General features: G+C 39.8%; 1 protein-coding gene across 1 annotated transcript in view; it reads left to right on the top strand.

The window, feature by feature from the left end:
* Nucleotides 1-23,592, top strand: part of LOC132510263 (zinc finger protein 383-like) — a 36,719-nt gene extending 13,127 nt beyond the window's left edge. The window contains exons 5-7 of the mRNA XM_060132073.1: nt 824-1,868; nt 9,565-9,705; nt 22,551-23,592. Of these exons, the coding sequence (XP_059988056.1) occupies nt 824-1,868; nt 9,565-9,705; nt 22,551-23,592 (2,228 nt within the window). The remainder of the gene's footprint in view (nt 1-823; nt 1,869-9,564; nt 9,706-22,550) is intronic.
* Nucleotides 23,593-25,324: the final 1,732 nt, after the last annotated feature.

Genomic DNA, 25,324 nt, shown 5'->3' with positions numbered 1-25,324 from the left:
TTCTTTTTAATATAATTCTTGGCATTTTTCTAGACTTTTCTATATAATTCAAGTTCCCTCTTTTGCCCAAAGTCCCTAAATGTTCAAAATGCCATACAACTGGTATACCTGGTATATGTCAGAGAATTGATGGACATACTTTTCTGGGGATGACCAGAATGGTTGGCCTTGGTTAAAAGGGAAAGCTAGAGAGGACCTGAGAAAAGATATGAAGGAATGAAACAGGTTGAACATATGTAAGGATCATAAATAATAAAGTGTCAGGGGAGGAATAACTAAGTAAAGACTCTCAATATCTTAATGTGTTATGAAGAACAAATAAAAGCACACATGGCTATGCATAGGAGGGAAAGAGTCACAGTGGCAGAAATGTGTATTTTTAGGGGAATTGTAATTGAAGAATGATCAGGTATAATTGCTTTTTTAAATTTTATATGTGTATATATTTATATTTTAGATGGAAGTGGTATTTAGAGCTGGCTGATACTGGCTCCCTAGGGACAAGATTTTACTTATCATCCCTAAGTCCAGGTTCAGTTACATTACACTGATAGCTTGGAATTGCCTGTGGTGGGAGTATTTACACCATAGACATTGGCAAACACTACAAATCAGGGCTGGATGTGTTCTGTGCGTGTCTTTGTTTACCAGTGCTCTACTGCATAAATTTACTTTTTCTGAGCCCTCCTTTTGAATTTTCAAGTTTTATAACTGTATTTTAGAGTTCTTTAAACCATCTCTAATGGGTGAAATTTTCAATTTTCTCTTAATTCTATAAAATGTTTTTGGTCAAAGAAACTTTTTTTTTTCCTATTTGTTGTAGATTTGGACTCAAGATATGAAATAATCTGCAATGGAAAAACATACATTTATACAAAACGTTCATCTCTTACTCTACATCACAGAATTGATAATGGAGAGAAACCATATGAATGTAAGGAATGTGGGAAGGCCTTTAGTCGTCATACAGACCTAAGAGTACATCAAGTAATTCATACTGGTGAGAAACCATATGAATGTAAGGAATGTGGCAAGGCGTTTAGTCGTCATACAGACCTAAGAGTACATCAAACAATTCATACTGGTGAGAAACCATATGAATGTAGGGAATGTGGCAAGGCCTTTAGTCGTCTTACAGACTTTAAAGTACATAAGAGAATTCATACTGGTGAGAAACCCTATGAATGTGAAGAATGTGGGAAGGCCTTTAGTCGTGCCTCAAACCTTGCTCAACATGGAAGAGTTCATACTGGTGAGAAATCCTATGGATGTAAGGAATGTGGGAAGGCCTTTAGTGACGTTGGAACACTTAGAATACATCAGAGAATTCATACTGGTGAGAAACCCTATGAATGTAAGGAATGTGGGAAGGCCTTTAGTCAAGCCTCAAACCTTATACAACATGACAGGATTCATACTGGTGAAAAACCCTATGAATGTAAAGATTGTGGGAAGGCTTTTAGTCATGCTTCACATCTTGTTAGACATGAGAGAATTCATACTGGTGAGAAACCCTATGAATGTAAGGAGTGTGGAAAGACTTTTAGGAGTAGCCATCAACTTACTATACACCACAGATTTCATACTGGTGAGAAACCCTATGAATGTAAGGCATGTGGGAAGGTGTTTAGTGTGTATGGACGCCTTACTCGACATCAGAGTATTCACAGTGGTGAGAAACCTTTTGAGTGTAACAAATGCGGGAAGTCCTTTAGGCTCAGTTCAAGCCTTAAAGTACATCAGAGTATTCACACTGGTGAAAAACCCTTTGGATGCCACAAATGCGGGAAGTCCTTTAGACTTAGTTCAATGCTTAAGGTACATCACAGAATTCATACTGGAGAGAGACTTTATGGGATATATGTATAGTAGACAGCGGAATTATACCACTTGAGAAACAATTTAAATGAAGAGCATATGAGAAGGATTTTACATGGTTCAGTTCTTATAAAGCATCAAATAATTTAGGAACTCCTTGGAATTTAAACAATGTTTTAATTTTTTCAGTTATGATCCAAATACTGTTCACCTTCAGAGAATTTATACTGTACTTTATATTAGAAAGTCATTTATGGCATTCCCCCCTTTTCACTATTTACTGAGTGCCCAGGCTCTTTGGCCAAGGTTGCAAGGCAGATAAGTGCCACCAAGAAAAAGACCAGTGCATGATTTGAGGTCATGGAGAATAGTAAAAATACACCCCAGGATCATGTAGAACAGTGTTTACTTATAGCAAGAGAGGAGATAGGATGCACAAGTTCTAGTTCCTTGCAATGTGTCAGTAACCCATAGCCAGCCGATCAACTCCACATCTGACAACGGCAATATAGCTGCACACAGCCCACTTTGTTCTGCAGTGGCAGGACACAAACTCCTTCCCTGTGGGGTGTGACATCCAGAAAACTGGGGGCGTGCCTGAGTGTCACTAACACCCGTGATTAAGCAGAACAAAGGAGTACGCATTGAGTCTGACACAGAGATAGCTATTCATGGCAGTAAGCCCAGCAGAGGCTGTGAGGGTTCTGTATTTTTTGGTAAAGACGTATGCAGCCCCAACAAGGACCATCTTTTTTTCCCACCAGCTTTACTGAAGTATGATTGACAAAGAAAACTAAATGTAACGCATACAAGTGGTGCTAAAGGGGAATGTTTGGCTATAAATGCTTACATTAAAAAACAAGAGAGGTCTCAAATTTAGCAACCTAACTTTACAGCTTAAAGAACTAGAAAAAGAACAACACAAAGCTAGCAGGAGAAATAAAGAATAGAGCAGTGGTATATGAAATAAGAGAACAGAATAACAACAGAGAAAATCTTGAAACCAGAAGTTCTTCAAAAAGATCAACAAAATTGGCAAACCTTTAGCTAAATGAGCTAAGAAAAAAGGGAGGAGACTCAAATTACTAAAATCAAAAGTGAAAGTGGGTAAATTAACTATACTTGAATTAAAAAAAAGTTGTGATACAAAATTAAAAAATAAATTCACACACAAAAAGGTGTAAGTGGGGAGACATTACTACCAATTATACAGAAATAAAGGGATTATGAGAGTACTATGAACAATTGTATGCCAAAAATTGGATAGCCTAGGTGAAATGGACAAATTCCTAGAAACAAAACCATGGAGTTAAACATGAATAAATAGAAAACCTGAATAGACTGGTAATTACTCTATAAGTAGTAAGGAAATTGACTCAGTCACAGAAAAAATCTCCCAATAGGGAGTTCACTGGTGGCCTAGTGGTTAGGATTCTGGGCTTTCACTGCCATGGCCTGGGTTCAATCCCTGGTTGGAGAACTAAGATCCTGCAAGCCATGCAGCATGGCCAAAAAAATACCTCCCAACAAAGAAAATTCCTGGATCTGGTGGCTTCACTGGTGAATTTAAACAAGTACTAATACTAATCTTTCTCAAACTTTTCAAAAAAGTTGAAGAGGAGGGAATACTTCCTAACTGATTCTTTGAGACCAGCACAACCCTGTTACCAAAGCTACTCAAAAACACTGCAAGAAAGAAAACTACAGAATGTTGTTTCTTATGATCATTGATTTTAAAATCCTCAACAGAGTACTAGCAAAAAATTCAGCAGCATATTAAAAGAATTATACAAAATGACCAAATGGGATTTATTACTGAAATTCAAGGATGGTTCATCATATGAAAGTTCATCAGTGTAATATGTCACATCAACAAAATGAAGGAAGAAAACGATCATCTCAATTAATGCAGAAAAAGCATTTGACAGAATTCAACACCCTTTTATGATAAAAACACTCAACAAAATAGGAACAGAAGGAAATCATCTCAATCATAACAAAAGCTATATATGAAACTATCTCCACAAAATAAAAGCTATATGAAAGACCCACAGCAAACATAATATTTGGTAAACGTCAAGATTTTATCTAATATCAGGAAACAAGACAAGCATACCTGCTTTCACCACTTCTATTCAACGTAGTACTGGAAGTTCTCAGCAGATCATTTATGCAAGAAAAATAAAGGCATCCAAATTCGAAAGGAAGAAGTAAAATCATCTCTGTTTATAGGTGACATGATGTTATATGTAGAAAACCCTCAGGATTCCATAAGAAAGCTGTTAGATCTAATAAATGAATTCAGCAAAGTTTCAGGATGCAAAGTCAACATGTAAAAATCAATTGCATTTCTATACACTAACAATGAACAATATGAAAAGGAAATTTCAAAAACAAGTCCATTTACAATAGCATCAAAAAGAATGAAATAGTGGAATTAACCAAGGAAGTAAAAGATTCGTACAATGAAAGCTGCAAAACATTGCTGAAAGAAACTATAGAAGACATAAATAAATGGAAACACATCCCACGTTCATGGATTAGAAGACAATGTTATTAAAATGCCAGCACTAACGAAAACAATCTACAGATTCAATGCAATTCCTATCAAAATCCCAATGATGTTTTTGGCAGAAATACAAAAACCCACCCTAAAATTCATATGGAATCTCAAAGGAGTGCCAGTAGCCATAACAATCTTGAACAAATCTGGAGGACTCACACTTCTTGATTTCAAAACTTACTACAAAGCACCAGTAATCAAAACAGTGTGGTACTTGCATAAAGACAGACATATCAACAAATGGAATAGAACAGAGAGCCCACAAGTAATCCCTTATGTATATGGTCAAGTGATTTTTTTTTTTTTTTTTTTTTTTGTGGTACACGGGCCTCTCACTGTTGTGGCCTCTCCCCTTGTGGAACACAGGCTCCGGATGCGCAGGCTCAGCGGCCATGGCTCACAGGCCCAGCCGCTCCGTGGCATGTGGGATCCTCCCAGACCGGGGCATGAACCCGTGTCCCCTGCATTGGCAGGTGGACTCTCAACCACTGCGCCACCAGGGGACCCCGAAAAGAGGACTTTTAAAACTCAAATGAGTAAACTTAACTTATTCCAACTGTTGTTTATAAACTAATAAGTTTCATATTGAAATACTTGATTCATGACTAGGTTTTAAAATGAAGCTATGAGATCTCTGATTCTATCTTTATGTAAAAATTAATTTGTAAATGAGCTCTAATTGGCTTAAAGGAAAATAAGTGCTTACAAGTCAAACATTTCTAAATATAACAAATTAAAGTTTGAAAGGATCACATGATCCAGGACTGATTTTTAATGAGTGAAAACACGTTTAAGTTTGTTGGTTTAATTAATACAGACATGTTGTTTAAAGTCATCAATATTAAGTATAATACGTTGGATGTACTAGGTTTACTGAAAGTCTGTAAATTCATAATATTTCTGTCACAAAATTTATCAGTAAGAAGCGTTGTTATGATAATATTTACATAAATAATAATAGAGATAAATGGAATAGAAGATTTTAGGTGAACTCTTTAGAAATAAGTATGTTTTAGTTTTTCCAGATTTTTGGTAACAAAACTCTAGAAGATGTAATAGGCGTACAGAAAGGGATGCTTTGTGAGGCTTCAGTGTGAGCTCTGCACTTCAGATAAGAGAAGGGAACTCAGCACACCAGGGGAAATGGCACCTGTGTAACTAGTAGATTTTTTGTTTTGTTTTTCTTTGCTTTTATTGACATGAATCATTGTTTACTACTCATTTAAAAATTCCTAGAAGATCCAACTTTTTTTTTTTTTTGGCCTCGCCGTGCTGGCATGTGGGATCCTAGTTCCCCAACCAGGAATTGAATCTGCGTGCCCCCCTTACCCCCCATCTCCATCCCCACAGTGGAAGCTCAGAAACTTAACCACTGGATCGCCAGGGAAGTGCCCAATACAATTTTTTTTGATCAAGGAAAATTCCTGTATTTCTAGTAGATGTGGACACATTCACAAGTATCCCTGAAGCTTTGAACCTTGTTGAATTCTTTAAGGAGGGCTGGAGAAACAGTTTTCCTCAGCAAACTGCCTAAAATCACCACTGTTAACTGCTTCTGCTTCCAGTCTACAGCTCCACATATCTGATTCTGGCTCCTCAAAAATAAGTAATAGGTTTTCAAAATGATTTAGGAGTATTAGGAATTTCTCTGCTTGAGACATTATCCCTATGGTAGAAGCCTGTTTTGGGAAAAGATCTTGAAATCAACTTAATGCATCTGTCTGTTGTCTTGTTCATTCCATTGCAGTTGAGATAGAAAATGTTATGAAACTTACCCAATATCCCCTTTCAGTCCCAGGTGGTTTTTTCCAATTCCAGAAATTACTGGGGCCGCTGAGTCTCAGATTATCTCACTGTCAAGGAAGAAATAAATAAATCAACTAGTTCAATGTGATTCTGATGAGATCTAGTTCTCCTGATGTTTAACATGACCTGATGATGTATGCCCATTCCAGAAAAGTGAATCACCATAGATGCAGCAGTTCTGTGAATATCTTGTGGGAGGAGAATATCTATTATTTAATGTTGTTTTTTTCTTTTATATTTAAACTAGTAAAAGAAAAAGAATTGGCATAAAATAAGAAAGGAGTGGGCTTCTCTTTAGCTTTGAGTAGAGTTCTTGAAATCTATACACCCCAGGTGTTCTCTCCTGCAATGATTCCCATTGTAATTGCATTTCAAGACTAGAGCTCCAAAATTATTCTTAAAAAAAATAGTAATTAGTTATGGTACCACAGCTGAACTCAGAATTTTTATAGTTCTGGTGGAAATTTTAATTAGGAGTCATTAAAAAATTATTTCTCTGGTCATTTTATCTTACCAATCTATTGTAAGAAAGTAGTCCAAAATATGCAGGAAAGTCTTCTGTATAAATATATATTAATATCAGCATTGTTTACAACCACATAATATTGGAAACAACTAAATGCCCCAAAGATTGGGATTGTTAAATAAATAATGAAACACCCCTAATATAATTATTCAGCCATTAAATGTTTGTTAATGTGCTTTTTTTAATGAGAAAGTTTTGTTTGTTTGTTTTTGTTTGCTTGGGGGTTTTTTTGCTATGGTACTAAGGGCCAAAGCAGGAGATACTACATACTAAGTACTTGTGCTTCAAAATGCACACCAAAAAATCCGTAGAACACACATACTAGAAAATTCTGGGAAGATGATATAGTAGAAACATCAGGAATCTGTCTCTCCACGTAGACAACAATTGCACTGCAGAATCTGTCTGGATGTAATGATTTTGGAACTGGAGTCTATTAAAGGCATGCAACTTAGAACTGAAGGCTTGGTTAATTTCAGGGATCTGTGCCCTAAAAATGGTAAATTTTATATGTGTATTTTATCACAATAAAAAATATTGGAAAAAACATTAAAATATTTATATTGGTTTTTATTGTACAGGTGTATTATGAATGATTAGTCTCTCCCTGTTTTTTATGTCCACATTTTGAGATACAGTATTCCCCCCTTCAGAGTGGTGGCGCTTTCCATGGTCACATACATTGTGAAATAATAAATGGAAATCTTCAGAAATAGACAATTCATGTCTTAAATTGTGTGCCTTTCTGAGTAGCGTGATGAAATTTCACACCACCTGCTCTGACCTAGTCTGGATACGAATCATCCCTTTATCCAGCATACCCTGCCTGTTAGACACTTAGTAGCCATCTCGAATCGAGAGTCACCGTATCACAGTGCTTGTGTTCAAGTATTAAGTAACCTTTATTTTACTTAATAATGGCCCCAAAATGCAAGAGTAATAATGCTGGCAGTTCAGATATACCACAAAGTGCTGCTTTCAAGTGAAAAGATTAAAATTCCCCACATAATAAGGAGAGAAATAAAATCATCTTCTGAGGCTGCTAAGATCTATAATAAGGACAAATTTTCCATGCATGAAACTGTGAAGAAGGAAAAAGAAATTCATGCTAGTTTTGTTGTTGTACCTCAAAGACAGAGACTGAACTGAAAGGAAAATGGAGACACAGACGCTGCAGACAAACGTTACAGCAACAGTGCATGATAAGCACTTAGTTAAGATGGAAAAGGCATTAAACTTCTACATAAGATATTTCGAGAGAGAGAGAAAGACGACATTTACATAACTTTTATTACAGTATATTGTTATAATTGCTCTATTTTATTATGAGTTATTGCTGTTAATCTCTTACTGAGCTTAATTTATAAACTTTATCATAGATATTTATAGAAAAAAACATAGTATATATAGGGTTCAGTACTGTTCATGGTTTCAGGCATCTACTGGGGTCTTGGAAAATCTCCCCGGAGGATAAGGGGGGACTACTGTAATATTAATTTTTATAATGAAATCACTAAAGAGCAAATATTTCATGTTGCTTCCTTCTTTCTCCTGTATTGTAAGGCCTAAATTTTCATGTGTTGTCTTAATGTATTTGAGCCTCACAGGGTCTCAAACCCCTAATCATTACATACATATATATAGAAAGTACATATTTGTATATGATAATAACTTCTCCAGAAGGATACACACCAAAATCAAATTGTTGTTGACTTTAAGGTGAGCTGATGTATGACTGGGATACATGTAAGGAAATGTTGCTTATCTTTTATTTAAACATTTCTATGCCTTTTGAATTGTTATGCGTTACACATTTCAAATACATAATAGTGGTGACAACTAAAATATGGACATTCTTTGATGACTTACTTTATATTTCCCATTTGCTCAACTTCCTCATGAATCTAAATACATATGGATGTAACCTTGATTCTCCTGATAACACCTTCTTCTTCCCAAATTTTAAGTCTGTGTCCACAATTTATATTACTGTCACATGCCTAAGAAGCGAGATATTTTTCAATGGGATCTCATGACCAGGAATACAAATTAAAGACGTTTCTCCATCCATGGGCTTTTATGTAGTCAAGCCCACCCATGCATAAAACAACAGAGGGCTGAAAAATTTTACTGTAACAAAAAGTTTCTGGTGGGCATAATATTGTGAAATGTGAAAAAGTATTTATTTTCCTAAGTTTCTAAGATTTCCTACAGTCGGTGACCTTAAAAAGGACCCAAACTCACTCTCTCCTTTTCTACAATGAGACTACATTACACAGTAGAGTCTTACTTTATCCAGCTTATCCCAACCTGGAAACATGGTTTTGCCACTAAACAGTGTAACTTTGTACCTGTTTTGATCTCAGAAGCATCGACTCTAAAATGGAAATATAGTAAGCACCTGTGATTTCAGGTGTAATGGGAATTTTAGGAAAGATACATACACCCCAACATGTATACACACACAAATACATACACAAACATACAGCATGGTTAGATCATAAACCCAAGTTCAGGTGCTCACCTGTCAAGTGCTCCATAACCCTGGTGGGGGAGGGGGTCACATCACTGACTCAACAGGGTGAATCCTCACACACAGGCCTGAGACCTCGGAAAATAAGAGCTCCGCCGTCCCCTCCTCACAATTCGCTGGTGCGGTGCCACCAGGACTAGCCTCCCCCTGGCCGTGGGAACCAGTGAGCTCACCCTCAGCCTGGGGTCAGGCCTCCAGTGGCCCTAGATCTGTGCTGCGCACGCGCAGTCCGAAAGTCACTCCCAGAAGTCTCTCGGCCGGGCCGGGGCGGCAGCTTTGCTTTAGGAATTTTGCTACCGTGTACTGTACCTCCCACAGTCGACGAGGTGTCTTTGACTTCGGGCCTTTTTTCCGTGTCCCTCGTTGCGCGCTGCGCGAGTGGCACCCGTCCGAGGAAGAAACCGGCGTGGGTCGCCGCGGAAACGACTATGCAGACGTAGCCCGAGCCCGTGGGGGACGGTGAGTGGCGGTGAGGGTGGGATTGCGGGAGGCGCTCAAAGCGTGCGTGGACTTTGGGAGCGCAGCCTTGCGAGTCCGCCCGCCCCCTCGGGGCTGTGGGCGCTTGAGCAGCGGGGACGGTGGTTGCAGCCCTGGGAGAAAATCAGGAAGCGTGCGTGTTTGTGAGAGGCCGTATTCCGTGCGAAGGGCCGCGGGGTGGTGTCGGGCGGTGAGTTCCCGTAGTGAGACTGAGAGGTGCATGGTTATCCTTGCATGACGCGGACGTAAGATGCGTGTCCTTTATGTGAGCGTGGGTTGCGGTGGACTTGTGGGGAATGTCTCAGGGACCCATGGCCCTAGGTTCTCTGCTGCTTTCTCCACCCTCCTGTCAGGCACATACGACTGCCACGGAGAAATGACTCCAAGGGGGAAACCACATGCTAAGCCCTCGATGAAGGTTTTTGGTGAGAAGGCACAGAATGGCTTTTAGGATGGGAATTTTAGATTAGGGATTGCCCCTGAGTCAGGATTCTAGAAACGAATGGATAGAGAGACTCCAAGAATGGGATTCCTTCCTGGGATTGTTGTTCCTAGGAGTCCTCTGAAGTTCATTTGTGTATTTGAGGATGACAGCGTTTCTTGAGCTCTGACGGCAGGAACCTACTGTGAACGCCCATTTCTTACTTCATTTTGGTTTTATGTATGAGGTCACAGCGGATACAGCCACGGAGGGTGTATTTTAATACACGCTCAGCGTTGTGGTGACTGATTATTCCCCTGCAGGTTTCAGTAGTTAAGAAGCAACGAAAATGTGAGGTTAATTGTGACTTGTGCTTGCAAATAAAGCGACTGAGCCAGAATTCAAGTGTCCAGAACAGGAGTTCTTAACCAGGGTTCCTTTGTGTGTATTATGGGTGTAGAGGGGACCACAACCCCCGGAATTTTATAGATAATCGCTGTATATTTGTACATTTCCATTCTTCAAAGGTGTACACAATTCAAAAGATTTAGACCTGAGTTTTTATCTAGAATCAAAAATTGTTATACCTTGGGACAGTTTTGTACAAAATTAGTGGCCAAACAGCAGAAATTAACACAACATTGTAAAGCAATTATATGCCAATAAAAAAAAAAGAAAAAAAATTAGTGGCCAGGATAATGAGAATGATTAAGAAACCCACATGACATCCATGAGACAATATTATGTAGATAATAAAATTTCTGTTTATAGAAATTAGTCATGATAAGGAAAAATGGCCATGATCTAATGTTAAATCATCTTCATAGTTGTAGATAATAGTACCCAAGAAAATTTAAAATTATATATGGCGTTCATTTTTTAAAACAGAATTTTGTAAAACCCTTTTGCAAGGATTGTATCCAAAATGATATTTTAATAGGTTATTCAGAAGAGAATAGAAAGTGCATAGTCATTTATCGAACACCTTCTGTGTATTCAAAACTTTTCTGCCCATTTTGCATACAACCCTAATCTGCAAAGGCTATTTCCCTTTCTAGTAGTGGAAAAATCTTTATAGTGGTATGTGTCTGGTTATATAAGTGTGATACAGCTAAAGGATATTCAAGAATAGGTAAGTGGTAGTTGTTTCAGTCATAGCAATACTTCATGGCAGGCCTGCTATTTATAGACTTTTTTAAATGATGAAAATATAGCCTCTGCCATAATAATGCCTTAAAATATTTTGAATACTTTGAAATATCTTTATGTTTTATTTATGATGATGGAATTAATGCAGACTTATTACCAAAATTTTAATTTCCTAAGAAATTAGGAAGAAGAAATTAAAAATACCTCTTATTCCCACTGCCTGGAAATAATCCACCTGCCAATGCAGGGGACACAGGCTCGAGCCCTGGTCCAGGAATATCCCACATACTGCGGAGCAACTAAGCCCGTGTGCCATAACTACTGAGCCTGCGCTCCAGAGCCACAAGTCACAACTACTGAAGCCTGTGCTAGAGCCTGTGGTCCACAACGAGAAGCCACCGCAATGAGAAGCCCGCACACTGTAACGAAGAGTAGCCCCTGCGCACCACAATGAGAGAAAGCCCGTGCACAGCAACGAAGACACAACGCACCCAAAAATAAAATAAATTTTTAAAAAGACTTATAAATTTAAGATATTTTATGTAATCAAAATGGTAACCACAAAGAAAATATCTATAGAATATACACAAAAGGAAATTAGAAGGAAATCAAAGCATGTCACTACAAAAAAATCAATGAGGGACTTGCTGCGGGGCCTGCGGCCAGGCCGGGACCAGATTCGCAGTTGGGTTGCTGGAAACAGCCGTGTGGATGAAAGGCTCTTGGTGCTGCAGCCAGGAGTCAGTGCTGTGCCTCTGAGGTGGGAGAGCCAACTTCAGGACACTGGTCCACAAGAGACCTCCCAGCTCCATGTAATATCAAACGGTGAAAATCTCCCAGAGATCTCCATCTCAACACCAGCACCCAGCGTCACTCAACGACCAGCAAGCTACAGTGCTGAAGATCCTATGCCACACAACTAGCAAGACAGGAACACAACCCCACCCTTTAGCAGAGAGGCTGCCTAAAATCACAATAAGCCCACAGACACCCCCAAACACACCACCAGACGTGGACCTGTTAACCAGAAAGACAAGATCCAGCCTCATCCACCAGAACACAGGGACTAGTCCCCTCCACCAGGAAGCCTACACAACCCACTGAACTAACCTTAGCCACTGGGGACAAACACCAAAAACAATGGGAACTACGAACCTGCAGCCTGCAAAAAGGAGACCCCAAACATCTCATATCTCATTTTGATAAGCAAAATGAGAAGACAGAAAAACACACAGCAGATGAAAGAGCAAGATAAAAACCCACCAGACCTAACAAATGAAGAGGAAATAGGCAGTCTACCTGAAAAAGAATTCAGAATAATGATAGTAAAGATGATCCAAAATCTTGGAAACAGAATAGACAAAATGCAAGAAACATTCAACAAGGACCTAGAAGAACTAAAGATGAAACAAACAATGATGAACAACACAATAAATGAAATTAAAAATACTCTAGATGGGATCAATAGCAGAATAACTGAGGCAGAACGGATAAGTGACCTGGAAGATAAAATAGTGGAAATAACGACTGCAGAGCAGAATAAAGAAAAAAGAATGAAAAGAACTGAGGACAGTCTCAGAGACCTCTGGGACAACATTAAATGCACCAACATTCGAATTATAGGGGTTCCAGAAGAAGAAGAGAAAAAGAAAGGGACTGAGAAAATATTTGAAGAGATTATAGTTGAAAACTGCCCTAATATGGGAAAGGAAATAGTTAGTCAAGTCCAGGAAGCATAGAGAGTCCCATACAGGATAAATCCCAGGAGAAATACGCCAGGACACATATTAATCAAACTGTCAAAAATTAAATACAAAGAAAACATATTAAAAGCAGCAAGGGAAAAACAACAAATAACACACAAGGGAATCCCCATAAGCATAACAGCTGATCTTTCAGCAGAAACTCTGCAAACCAGAAGGGAGTGGCAGGACATATTGAAAGTGTTGAAGGAGAAAAACCTGCAACCAAGATTACTCTACCCAGCAAGGATCTCATTCAGATTTGATGAAGAAATTAAAACCTTTACAGACAAGCGAAAGCTGAGAGAGTTCAGCACCACCAAACCAGCTTTACAACAACTGCTAAAGGAACTTCTCTATGCAAGAAACACAAGAGAAGGAAAAGACCTACAATAACGAACCCAAAACAATTAAGAAAACGGGAATAGGAACATACATATCAATAATTACCTTAAATGTAAATGGACTAAATGCTCCAACCAAAAGACACAGATTGGCTGAATGGATACAAAAACAAGACCCATATATTTGCTGTCTACAAGAGACCTACTTCAGACCTAGAGACACATACAGACTGAAAGTAAGGGGATGGAAAGAGATATTCCATGCAAATGGAAACCAAAAGAAAGCTGGAATAGCAATTCTCATATCAGACAAAATAGACTTTAAAATAAAGACTATTAGAAGAGACAAAGAAGGACACTACATAATGATCAAGGGATCGATCCAAGAAGATATAACAACTGTAAATATTTATGCACCCAACATAGGAGCACCTCAATACATAAGGCAAATACTAACAGCCATAAAAGGGGAAATCAACAGTAACACATTCACAGTAAGGGACTTTAACACCCCACTTTCACCAATGGACAGATCATCCAAAATGAAAATAAATAAGGAAACACAGCTTTAAATGATACATTAAACAAGATGGACTTAACTGATATTTATAGGACATACCATCCAAAAACAACAGAATGCACATTTTTCTCTAGTGCTCATAGAACATTCTCCAGGATAGATCATATCTTGGGTCACAAATCAGTCCTTGGTAAATTTAAGAAAATTGAAATTGCATCAAGTATCTTTTCTGACCACAATGCTATGAGACTAGATATCAATTACAGGAAAAGATCTGTAAAAAATACAAACACATGGAGGCTAAACAATACACTACTTAATAACGAAGTGATCACTGAAGAAATCAAAGAGGAAATTAAAAAATACCTAGAAACAAATGACAATGAAAACACGACGACCCAAAACCTATGGGATGCAGAAAAAGCAGTTCTAAGAGGGAAGTTTATAGCAATACAATCCTACCTTAAGAAACAGGAAACATCTCAAATAAACAACCTAAACTTGCACCTAAAGCAATTAGAGAAAGAAGAACAAAAAAACCCCAAAATTAGCAGAAGGAAAAAAATCATAAAAATCAGATCAGAAATAAATGAAAAAGAAATGAAGGAAATGATAGCAAAGATCAATAAAACTAAAAGCTGGTTCTTTGAGAAGATAAAATTGATAAACCACTAGCCAGACTCATCAAGAAAAAAAGAGACGACTCAAATCAATAGAATTAGAAATGAAAAAGGAGAAGTAACAACTGACACTGCAGAAATACGAAGGATCATGAGAGATTACTACAAGCAACTATATGACAATAAAATGGACAACCTGGAAGAAATGGACAAATTCTTAGAAATGCACAGCCTGCCAAGACTGAATCAGGAAGAAATAGAAAATATGAACAGACCAATCACAAGCACTGAAATTGAAACTGTGATTAAAAATCTTCCAACAAACAAAAGCCCAGGACCAGATGGCTTCACAGGTGAATTCTATCAAACATTTAGAGAAGAGCTAACACCTATCCTTCTCAGACTCTTCCAAAATATAGCAGAGGGAAGAACACTCCCAAATTCATTCTGTGGGGCCACCGTCACCCTGATACCAAAACCAGACAACGATGTCACAAAGAAAGAAAACTACAGGCCAATATCACTGATGAACATAGATGCAAAAATCCTCAACAAAATACTAGCAAACAGAATCCAACAGCACATTAAACGGATCATACACCATGATCAAGTGGGGTTTATTCCAGGAATGCAAGGATTCTTCAGTACATGCAAATCAATCAATGTGATACACCATATTAACAAATTGAAGGAGAAAAACCATATGATCATCTCAACAGATGCAGAGAAAGCTTTTGACAAAATTCAACACCCATTTATGATAAAAACCCTCCAGAATGTAGGCATAGAGGGAAATTTCCTCAACATAATAAAGGCCATATATGACAAACCCACAGCCAACATCGTCCTCAATGGTGAAAAACTGAAACCATTTCCATTAAGATCAGGAACAAGACAAGGTGGCCCACTCTCACCACTCTTATTCAAAATAATTTTGGAAGTTTTAGCCACAGCAATCAGAGAAGAAGAGGAAATAAAAGTAATCCATATCGGAAAAGAAGTAAAGCTGTCACTGTTTGCAGATGACATGATACTATACATAGAGAATCCTAAAGATGCTACCAGAAAACTACTAGAGCTAATCAATGAATTTGGTAAAGTAGCAGGATACAAAATTAATGCACAGAAATCTCCGGCATTCCTATACACTAATGATGAAAAATCTGAAAGTGAAATCAAGAAAACACTCCCATTTACCACTGCAACAAAAAGAATAAAATATCTAGGAATAAACCTACCTAAGGACACAAAAGACCTGTATGCAGAAAATTATAAGACACTGATGAAAGAAATTAAAGATGATACAAATAGATGCAGAGATATACCATGTTCTTGGATTGGAAGAATCAACATTGTGAAAATGACTCTACCCTTACTACCCAAAGCAATTTACAGATTGAATGCAATCCCTATCAAACTACCACTGGCATTTTTCACAGAACTAGAACAAAAAATTTCACAATTTGTATGGAAACACAAAAGTCCTCGAATAGCCAAAGCAATCTTGAGAACATTTCTCCAAAGAAGATATACAGACTGCCAACAAACACATGAAAGAATGCTCAACATCATTAATCACTAGGGAAATGCAAATCAAAACTACAATGAGATATCGTCTCACACCAGTCAGAATGGCCATCATCAAAAAATCTAGAAACAATAAATGCTGGAGAGGGTGTGGAGAAAAGGGAACACTCCTGCACTGCTGGTGGGAATGTGAATTGGTACAGCCACTATGGAGAACAGTATGGAGGTTCCTTAAAAAACTACAAATAGAACTACCATATAACCCAGCAATCTCACTACTGGGCATATACCCTGAGAAAACCATAATTCAAAAAGAGTCATGTACCAAAATGTTCATTGCAGCTCTATTTACAATAGCCCGGAGATGGAAACAACCTAAGTGCCCATCATCAGATGAATGGATAAAGAAGACGTGGCACATATATACAATGGAATATTACTCAGCCATAAAAAGAAACGAAATTGAGCTATTTGTAATGAGGTGGATAGACCTAGAGTCTGTCATACAGAGTGAAGTAAGTCAGAAAGAGAAAGACAAATACCGTATGCTAACACATATATATGGAATTTAAGGAAAAAAATGTCATGAAGAACCTAGGGGTAAGACAGGAATAAAGACACAGACCTACTGGAGAATGGACTTGAGGATATGGGGAGGGGGAAGGGTGAGTTGTGACAAAGCGAGAGAGAGGCATGGACATATATACACTACCAAACGTAAGGTAGATAGCTAGTGGGAAGCAGCTGCATAGCACAGGGATACCAGCTCGGTGCTTTGTGACTGCCTGGAGGGCTGGGATAGGGAGGGTGGGAGGGAGCAAGATGCAAGAGGGAAGAGATATGGGAACATATGGATGTGTATAACTGATTCACTTTGTTATAAAGCAGAAACTAACACACCATTGTAAAGCGATTATACCCCAATAAAGATGTTAAAAAAATGAATAAAGTATAGTTGTATGCTGTTAGTAAGAGACAAATCTAAAATTCAAAAACATAGATGCTTTAAAGTATCATTATTACCATGGTCTTCTGTTCTGAAAATCATCTAAAAGCAATAAAGAGAATGAAAAGATCTTTGCAAACTCCACATTCAGCAAAACCAGGAGATAAGTATATTTGGTAGATAATAAATTACATGTAAGGGCTGACAAAAGCAGCTGAAATCAGGGGCAGTTATAAAATAGAAACTGGAAACAAGAAACTATACAGAGAAATTTGAGCGTAAAGAGGGACAAATAGAGGCAGATCTAAAAAAAAATGAGGAAAATTACATGTCCTAAAGGAGAGGTTTCCACCATCAGGGACCTCCTACTTGTAACTACAACTGCAAGAAACTGGGAAGCAGAAGAGGAAGAGGGCTATTCAATCCTTTATAAAAGCCTTATATGGGATGGAGGACAAGAAGTGAGCTTTAATGTTGTGAAAACCAGATGGCCAGGAACTTTACCCTGACCCCTTCAACACACCCAGGAACTTCTTACAAAGAACTAGTCCAAGAAAACCCAACTCACACAATGATGTGTAAGAAGAAAGGAACAAGTACAACATTAATCCAAAGCTACAAAAAGAACTATGAAGGAACAAAGAAAGAAAGAAAGAAAAAAACAAAACCATTCACTAGAAAACTGCTACAATGGATCAGATAAAAATTTAAGTAAATATTTTTCATGAATTTTTAAAAAATAATAATTCAATTGACTCTATGATGGAAGACCAAAAAGCAAAAATGTAAGAACTTAGGAAAGAGATGGTGAAACAACAGAGTAAGATAAAAGGTGAGCAGGCAGAAATGGAAGAATAATCAAATATCACAAATAGAAGGACAAACACTGAAGAAACACAAAGGAGAAAAACTCAGAAACATAGAGAATAAAAATGGGAAAAAGAAACAAAAATAGAAAGAATTACTTAGAAAATAATATATATTTTCAACAAATGGTACTGGGAGAATTGACTATCCACATGCAAACGAATGAATTTGTACCCCTATCTCACACCATACACAAACATTAGCTCAACATGGATCGAATACCTAAGTGTAAGAGCTAAAACTCTAAAACCTTTTAGAAGAAAACATAGGTATAAATCTTTCTGACCTTGGAGTAGACAGTGGTTTCGTAGATATGATACCTAAACCACAAGCAACCAAAGGGGGAAAAAAAAAAAGATAAACTGAACTTCATCAAAACCTGCTGCACATCAAAGGACACTATCAAAAAAGTAAAAAGACAACCCACAGAATGGGAGAAAATATTTGCAAATCATCTATCTGATGAGGGTATAATATCTAGAATATATAAAGGACTGTTACAACTGAATAAAAAGCCAAATAACGCGAATTAAAAATAGGCTAAGGATTTGAAAAGACATTTCTCCAAAGAAGAAATACAAATGGCCAATATCCACATGAAAAGATGCTCAACAACATTAGTCATTAGGGAAATGCAAATCAAAACAACGAGATATCACCTAACATCCACTAGAATGGCTATAATTTATTTTAAATGGAAAATAAGTGTTGACAAGGATGTGGAGAAATTAAAGCCAAACTGTCAAAACTTGGAAGACATCCTTTGATAGATAAATGAATAAATAAACTGCAGTACCTCCAGACAGTGGAATATTATTCCATTATACTTTGCCCAAACCTGTAGGATGCACACCAAGAGTGAACTCTAAGGCATGGACTTTGGATGATTATGATGTATCAATCTGTAGGTTCCTCCTTGATTAAAAATGTACCATTCTAGTGAGTGATGATACTGAGGGGGAGGTGGGGACAGGGAATATATGGGAAATCTCTGTACCTTCCTCTCAATTTTGTTATAAAACTGAAAGTGCTCTAAAAATTAGTTTTTAAAATATCTTCACTCAAAAACTTTTATATAAGTGTTCACAGTAGCATTATTCATAATAGCCCAAAAGTATAAACAATCTAAATGTCCATCAACTGATGAATGAATAAAAATTTTTTTTATTCAGCCATAAAAAGGAGGGAGTACTGGTACATGCTACAACATGGATGAACCTTGAAAATATTATATTATGCTAAAATATTATGTCTGGATGAAAGCATCCAGACACTGAATAATTACACAAAAACTAATTACAATGAATTTCAAATGTGAAATTCGGAGCTGTGGGGTCATGAGTATTTGCTCTATTATTTATACTTTTCTGCAACTTCTCTAAATTGTAAACAGGGAATTCCCTGGTGGTCCAGTGGTTAGAACTTGACGTTTCCACTGCCGGGGCCCGGGTTCAGTCCTTGGTCGGGAAACTAAGATCCCGTAAGCCGTGCAGTGCACGGCCAATGACAACGAGAAAAGCTAATTCCAAAATAGTCAACAAATGTTTGTTGAGATTCTACTTTATAAGATGTATTTCGCTATCCACTGGATATCCTAAGATCAAAATCAGTCACTCTCCTCAAGGAACTTCAATTGTTAAAATTTGGTAATTGCTGTAATGGAACACCTGAAGCTGCATGGGACAGACTCTAGGGAGGAGATGCAGGTACTCAGCGTGGGAGAAGCATAAGGGGGCTGCCAGGCAGATAAGGCTTACTAAAGCATTCCAGGAGGAGAGAATGGCACAGACACTTCAAGTGTGATTTATGCCAAAAACTACATAGGAGTTAAATATTCGTACAGCACAAAGTTCAAGAGGGTAGGGGAAGAAAAATGTCTAGATAGGTGGGAGTCAATATTAAGTACCATATTAAGGAGTTCAGTTTTTATCCTGAGTAGGTGTTAGAGAAACACCAAAAACAACTTTATATAATCTAATTTAGAGCAGTGGGAAAGGCAAAGCCAATTATGAGAGCAATATAAAATACTTAGAGGTTAGACTCTGTGGGTCTTGAAGATTAGTTGGGGTGGAGAGTCAGGAAGAGAGAAGTCTGTAATGGTTCGTGGGTTTCTGAGCTAGGCTCTGAATGCAATTTTGTGCATTCAGATGGACTAAAGAGGAAGAGTAAAAAAAAAAAAGAGTAAGAGTAGGTATGGAGGAGAGAAGGTCAGTTTGATTTTGGATTTGTTGAGGTGGTTATGGAATATCTAAATGAAGGCAACTGGATATATGGGTCTGGAGATCAGGAAAAGGTCTGGGTTGGAAACAAATATGAAAATGATCAACCTATAGGGACAGCTGAAGCCAGGCACCTGGAGGAGTATGCCCACAGGGGAATATGCAGCATGAGAAGGAGACTTGATAACAAGATAATTATGGGGAAGCACTCTGAGAAAGAACAACTATAGAAAGATAAGATGTTCTCTCAGAAACCAGAGGAGAGTTTCATGAAGGTAAATCAACTGTAACAGAGAGGTCAAGTAAGATGAACCAAAGAGTGGATTTGGTAAATGGTACTGGTGTCTTTCATGAGAACAGGATCACAGAAGAGTGATTCTTGAAGTTAGATTGGAGGGAGCTGAGGACTAAATGAAAAGTAAGAAACTTAAGTGCAGCTCTTCAAAAGCTTGGGGATGATGGGGAGAGAGGGAGGAGGGGAGAAAGTGAGAGAGAGGGAGAGAGGTAGAAGAGAATATAGGGTCAAGGAAAGTTTTTTTTAACTCCAGATTTTTCATTAAGTTCAATAGACATAAGATTACTCTGTCAAATTGCTATAAAAGTTACTAAATACTTTCTCTGAATTTCTGTACTTATCTTGTTGAGGACCAGAGCAAACAGCTCTTGGATGGCAAGAGTGCTAAGGGATTACTATTAATCCCTTAGAGTGCTAAGGGATTACTATTCCTTAGGGATTCCTATTCCTAGCTGAACAATTCCACCTAGCAACAGTTACTACCTCACTTCAATTTCTACCACGAGTAAACTTTAAACTTTCTGAAATCCTGCATATGACTCTCAAAGACATGGGAAGACCAAATGATTGGCCCCTGGAGAGAAGGATTGTTTTAAATGAGATAATTAAACATGTTTAAATGTCAGGAGGGAGAGTGCAGATACAGAAAAGAGAGGATGGGCTGCTACATCAAGCTGATGTAAAGAGAAATGATGGTCAGATCCCACAATCTCAGAGACTCCCTAAAGTTTCCTCTGGTTATTTAAGACTTGGAGCTCTGGCTAGGGAAATGGAATATGCCCGACACTTCTGTCTAAATCCTGGGCTAGGGAATTCCCTGGCGATCCAGTGGTTAGGACTCAGCTCTTTCACTGCCAGGGCTGGGTTCAATCCCTGGTAGAGGAACTAAGATCCCGCAAGCCTCGTGGCAAAATAATAATAATAATTATCCTGGGCTAACAGTACATTTCACCAGGTTTGCCGTGAGAGTCAGGCATTTCCCTTTAACCTCTCTTGGCCTCAGAGAGGAATGCCCCTCTCTTTTTCCCTATGAAAGCCTTTAAAAAGTAAAATGAGATAATGAAATTCAAGAGGCTTTATAATGAAAAAGTACAATATAAATTCAGGGTGCTATTATTGTGAGAGAAATGAAGGGGTATGCTGCGATTGATGGAGAATAGGAGAGATGAAAAACGACATTTGAGAATCAAATAGACTTAAATTTATAATCCTAGGTTCTGCCACTTCAGTGTCTTCTTTTTTCCTTTAGACGTCTCAGACTGAACAAAGTCTTCTTTCACATATGAGACATCTTAATGAGCTCAGTGGGAAGAATGCCACTCAATATACATTCTCCAAGTTGGGAACCTGTTACTAACATCCTATAACATCAAAGGCTTCCCATTCCCTCTGTATTCCCTCCTAGCTCACACACCTTTATCCTCCTCAGAAGATAACATGCCCCTAATTCTATAAGAGACGGACTCTAGTCACAGCTTCCTGTGGAAAAAGTGTCACTAGCTCCAACATCATAATAGTTCAGACCCCCCACCCCGGCCCACTTGTGTCCAGTGATGCAGCACCAACATTACTAAGAACCTCAGAATCCTCACATGAATGTGAGGAGTGCTGGGAAGCAGGGAGGATCTGGCCCTTTGTGAGAGTGGAGTGGGGTCACTATCATGCAGTGGGGTAAAGGGGGCGTGTTAGCTGACCTCGTGTGACAGAGTGGCTTTCTGAGGGCTGGCCATTTCAGATAGTACAGCCAGATGACTAAAGACACTAATGTGCTGGGACGTGATGTGGAGTTTGGCCGTTTTATATAACCTTTATTGCATGTTTATACATACCAGGCACTATCCTAAAGTCTGTTCTTGCACTGCTCCAATAATGCCTTAAATCAGGGTTGCCAGATAAAATACAATTATATTTGAATTTGATTCCCAGTTAAAATTTGAACTTCAGATAAACAATATTTGGGACTTACTTATGCTGAAAAAATTATCTGTCTTTTAACTGAAATTCAAACTTAACTGGAGGCCCCGCATTTCCCTACTTTAAGGTACTGTGATGCCTTCCTCCAGCCACACAGCTAGAACGTGGCAGGGCCGGAGAGTCAGAGTCCAGTCATGTTCCTAGCTATTATGCCACTGTCACCGGATCTGCGGAGATGCGCGTGGGAGGCTCTGGCTTTTAAGACAGAGGCTGTGCATCAGCGGCCTGCGTGCGCAGCTGCCCCTTTGTGGTTATAAAGGGGCTCCTCGAGCCTTGTACGACGCCAGTGCCCGAGCCCCACCAGGCCTGATGAAGCCACAAAGCAAAACCTTTTATAAAAACACCGGTGGTAGGAAACAGAGCAGACAGTACCCAGACATTTCTCTGTCTTCTTACTGCACCACCCCTCACAGAGGCAAACAGGCAGGGCGGCCACTGGAAGCGCTGAGACAGTGCGCCCCGGCCCCCCTCCCTCTTGTATCTGCCTTCGGTGTAGAGTACCTGAGGAAACCGATATCTGGAGCGGGTTGGTCTGGACGCACGTCTGAGTCGCAGCAATCGCTCCCTTCCGCGCCGCCCAGCCCTCTGCGAGGGCCTCACTCCCACCGTACTTGGGCCCGGAAGCGCCACGACCGCATTTCGGCGGGAAAGCACGCGAGACCCACCGACTACGCGTGCGTGTGGGCACGGGGGCGGACTAGGACTAACGCGGAGACCAGGAGTGAGGAACGCGCGTGCCCACGCTGGCGACATGCGTCGCCGACCCAAGGGCCCTGCTCCACCCCACACTCCACTTACCACACCCGAAGCCCCGCGAGGCTCGCTTCGCCTCCTCCCGCTCGACGGCTTCCTTCCTTGGGTTTTCTTGATCTCTCAGGCACTCTTCTGCCTTCTTTCTCCACGGGTCTCGAGGATTTCCCCCTCTTCAGTTTGGAGACACCAGAAGCGAGGGACAGGGAGAACGGTGTGAAAGGGTGGCTAGTAATGCGCGATCTCCCTCAGGGCGGGAGACTTCGTCCCTCCGGGCAGGGGTCTCAGAACAACACCCACGACGGCAAATGGACTCCTAGTTTGGGCCGGAGAGGCGGGACTGCATTTCCCAGCGTCCGTGCAGCGCTTCCTAGGCTAGGCCTCTCTCCGTCTCCTGGGGACGAGGTGGCTAGAGGATTGGATTTTCCAGTGTGCAGCTCTGTCCGGCGCTGGGGAAACTGCAGTTTCCAATACCATCCGTCCCAGGTTCCGTAAGTTCCGCCTTTCCCTTCAGTCTAGCCTGTTCCCCAGCGTCCCCGGGCCATAGTGGAGGAGGGAGAGGCCGGGGGACTGAAGTTCCCAGCATTCCTCTCCTTGGGGACTACAATTCCCAGTATGCTCGTGGGGAAGCTCCTTGGACTTTACCTCTCCATCAGGCCAATGCACTTACCCAGTGTTGGCCTGCGACAAGTATCAACAGATAGCGGTGGAGGCTGTGTTGGGAGTGGACGGGAACTATAGCCCCTAACATACGCGATGTTGGGAAACTAGTTCCCAGTGTGCGTCTTCTGTAGTTCCTGGTGTTTTGTGGAGGTGGCAGGTGGATGTCAGCTCTCAGGAAATCCTGGGAGAGAGGGAGCTTTCCCAGCAGGCCCCGCGTGGTCATTTCTCTCCCTAAGTAGCCCAACTGGACCCTGGCCCGAACCTCAAATCATTCTTAACGCTTCCCAGCAAACACTCTGTTTTTTTTTTTTTCTAAGTCCATTCACTTACATACACAACTTTTCAAACACATACTCCCATTCCCTTTCCCTCTGCTAACAAACCCTGCTTCTCACTTCACTGAGAAAATGGAAGTTGTCAGAAGAGAATCTACACAGACTCACCCACCTACCTACCAATCTACATCTTTGCCCATGTATGTACGTACGCTCTCATCCCACAGCTGAACTAACTAACTATATATATAGTTTTTTTGCGGTACACGGGCCTCTCACTGTTGTGGCCTCTCCCGGTGCAGAGCGCAGGCTCTGGATGCGCAGGCTCAGCGGCCATGGCTCACGGGCCTAGCCACTCCGCGGCATGTGGGATCTTCCCGAACCGGGGCACGAACCCGTGTCCCCTGCATTGGCAGGCGGACTCTCAACCACTGTGCCACCAGGGAAGCCCGAACTAACTATATTTTTTATCTAACTCTAGTCCCTCCACTTGGGCACTAGATCTCACCCTCTTTTGTTTATCAAGTTGTTTTTTCTTTTTTCTTTTTTTTTTTGGCTGTGTGGCTTGTGGGATCTTAGTTCCCCCACCAAGGATTGAACTACGGCCAGCAGTGCAAGCGTGGAGTCCTAACCACTGGACAGCCAGGGAATTCCCTATTTATCAAGTTCTTGACTCCAGCAATCCCCTCACCTTGAAAACAAACAACTCACACAGCTTTTATTTATTCCCCGTCTCTCATCAACTACTGTCTCATTTCTAACAAAACTCCTAGAAAATATTATCTATATTTCCTGCTTCCAATTTCTTTTCTTGCGTTCTCTTTTGAAAGCAGTCTAATCAGACTTTTGCACCCATCACTTTACCAAAACTGCTCTGGTCAGGGTTACTAATAATCTTCATTTGCTGAATCTAATGGTTGACTTTCAATTATTTTCTGCTTGACCTGTTAGCAGCACTTGACACAATTGATCATTCCCTCCTCCTTGGTACGCTTTCTTCACTTAGTTTCTGTGACACCAAGGGTTTCTTGATTTTCCTTCTACCCATTAGTGCTCCTCAGTTTCCTATGCTGACCTCTCCCTGACCTCTTAATGTTAGAGCGTCTCATGCTACAATCCTTATTCCTCTTCCTTATCCACATCCACTCCCTTGGTCATCTCATCCAGTCTCTTGGCTTTAAGTATCATGTATATACCAGTGATTGCCAAATTTATGACTCCAGTACGAACCTGTCTCCTGAACTCCAGACTTATATATCCAATTGCCTACTAGACATCCTCTCTTAAAT

The sequence above is a fragment of the Lagenorhynchus albirostris genome, chromosome 19 (assembly GCF_949774975.1).
Source record: "Lagenorhynchus albirostris chromosome 19, mLagAlb1.1, whole genome shotgun sequence".
In the NCBI taxonomy this organism is placed as follows: Eukaryota; Metazoa; Chordata; class Mammalia; order Artiodactyla; family Delphinidae; genus Lagenorhynchus; species Lagenorhynchus albirostris.
The sequence above is the reverse complement of the archived record's forward strand: the minus strand, read 5'-3'. Positions and strand labels throughout refer to the sequence as shown.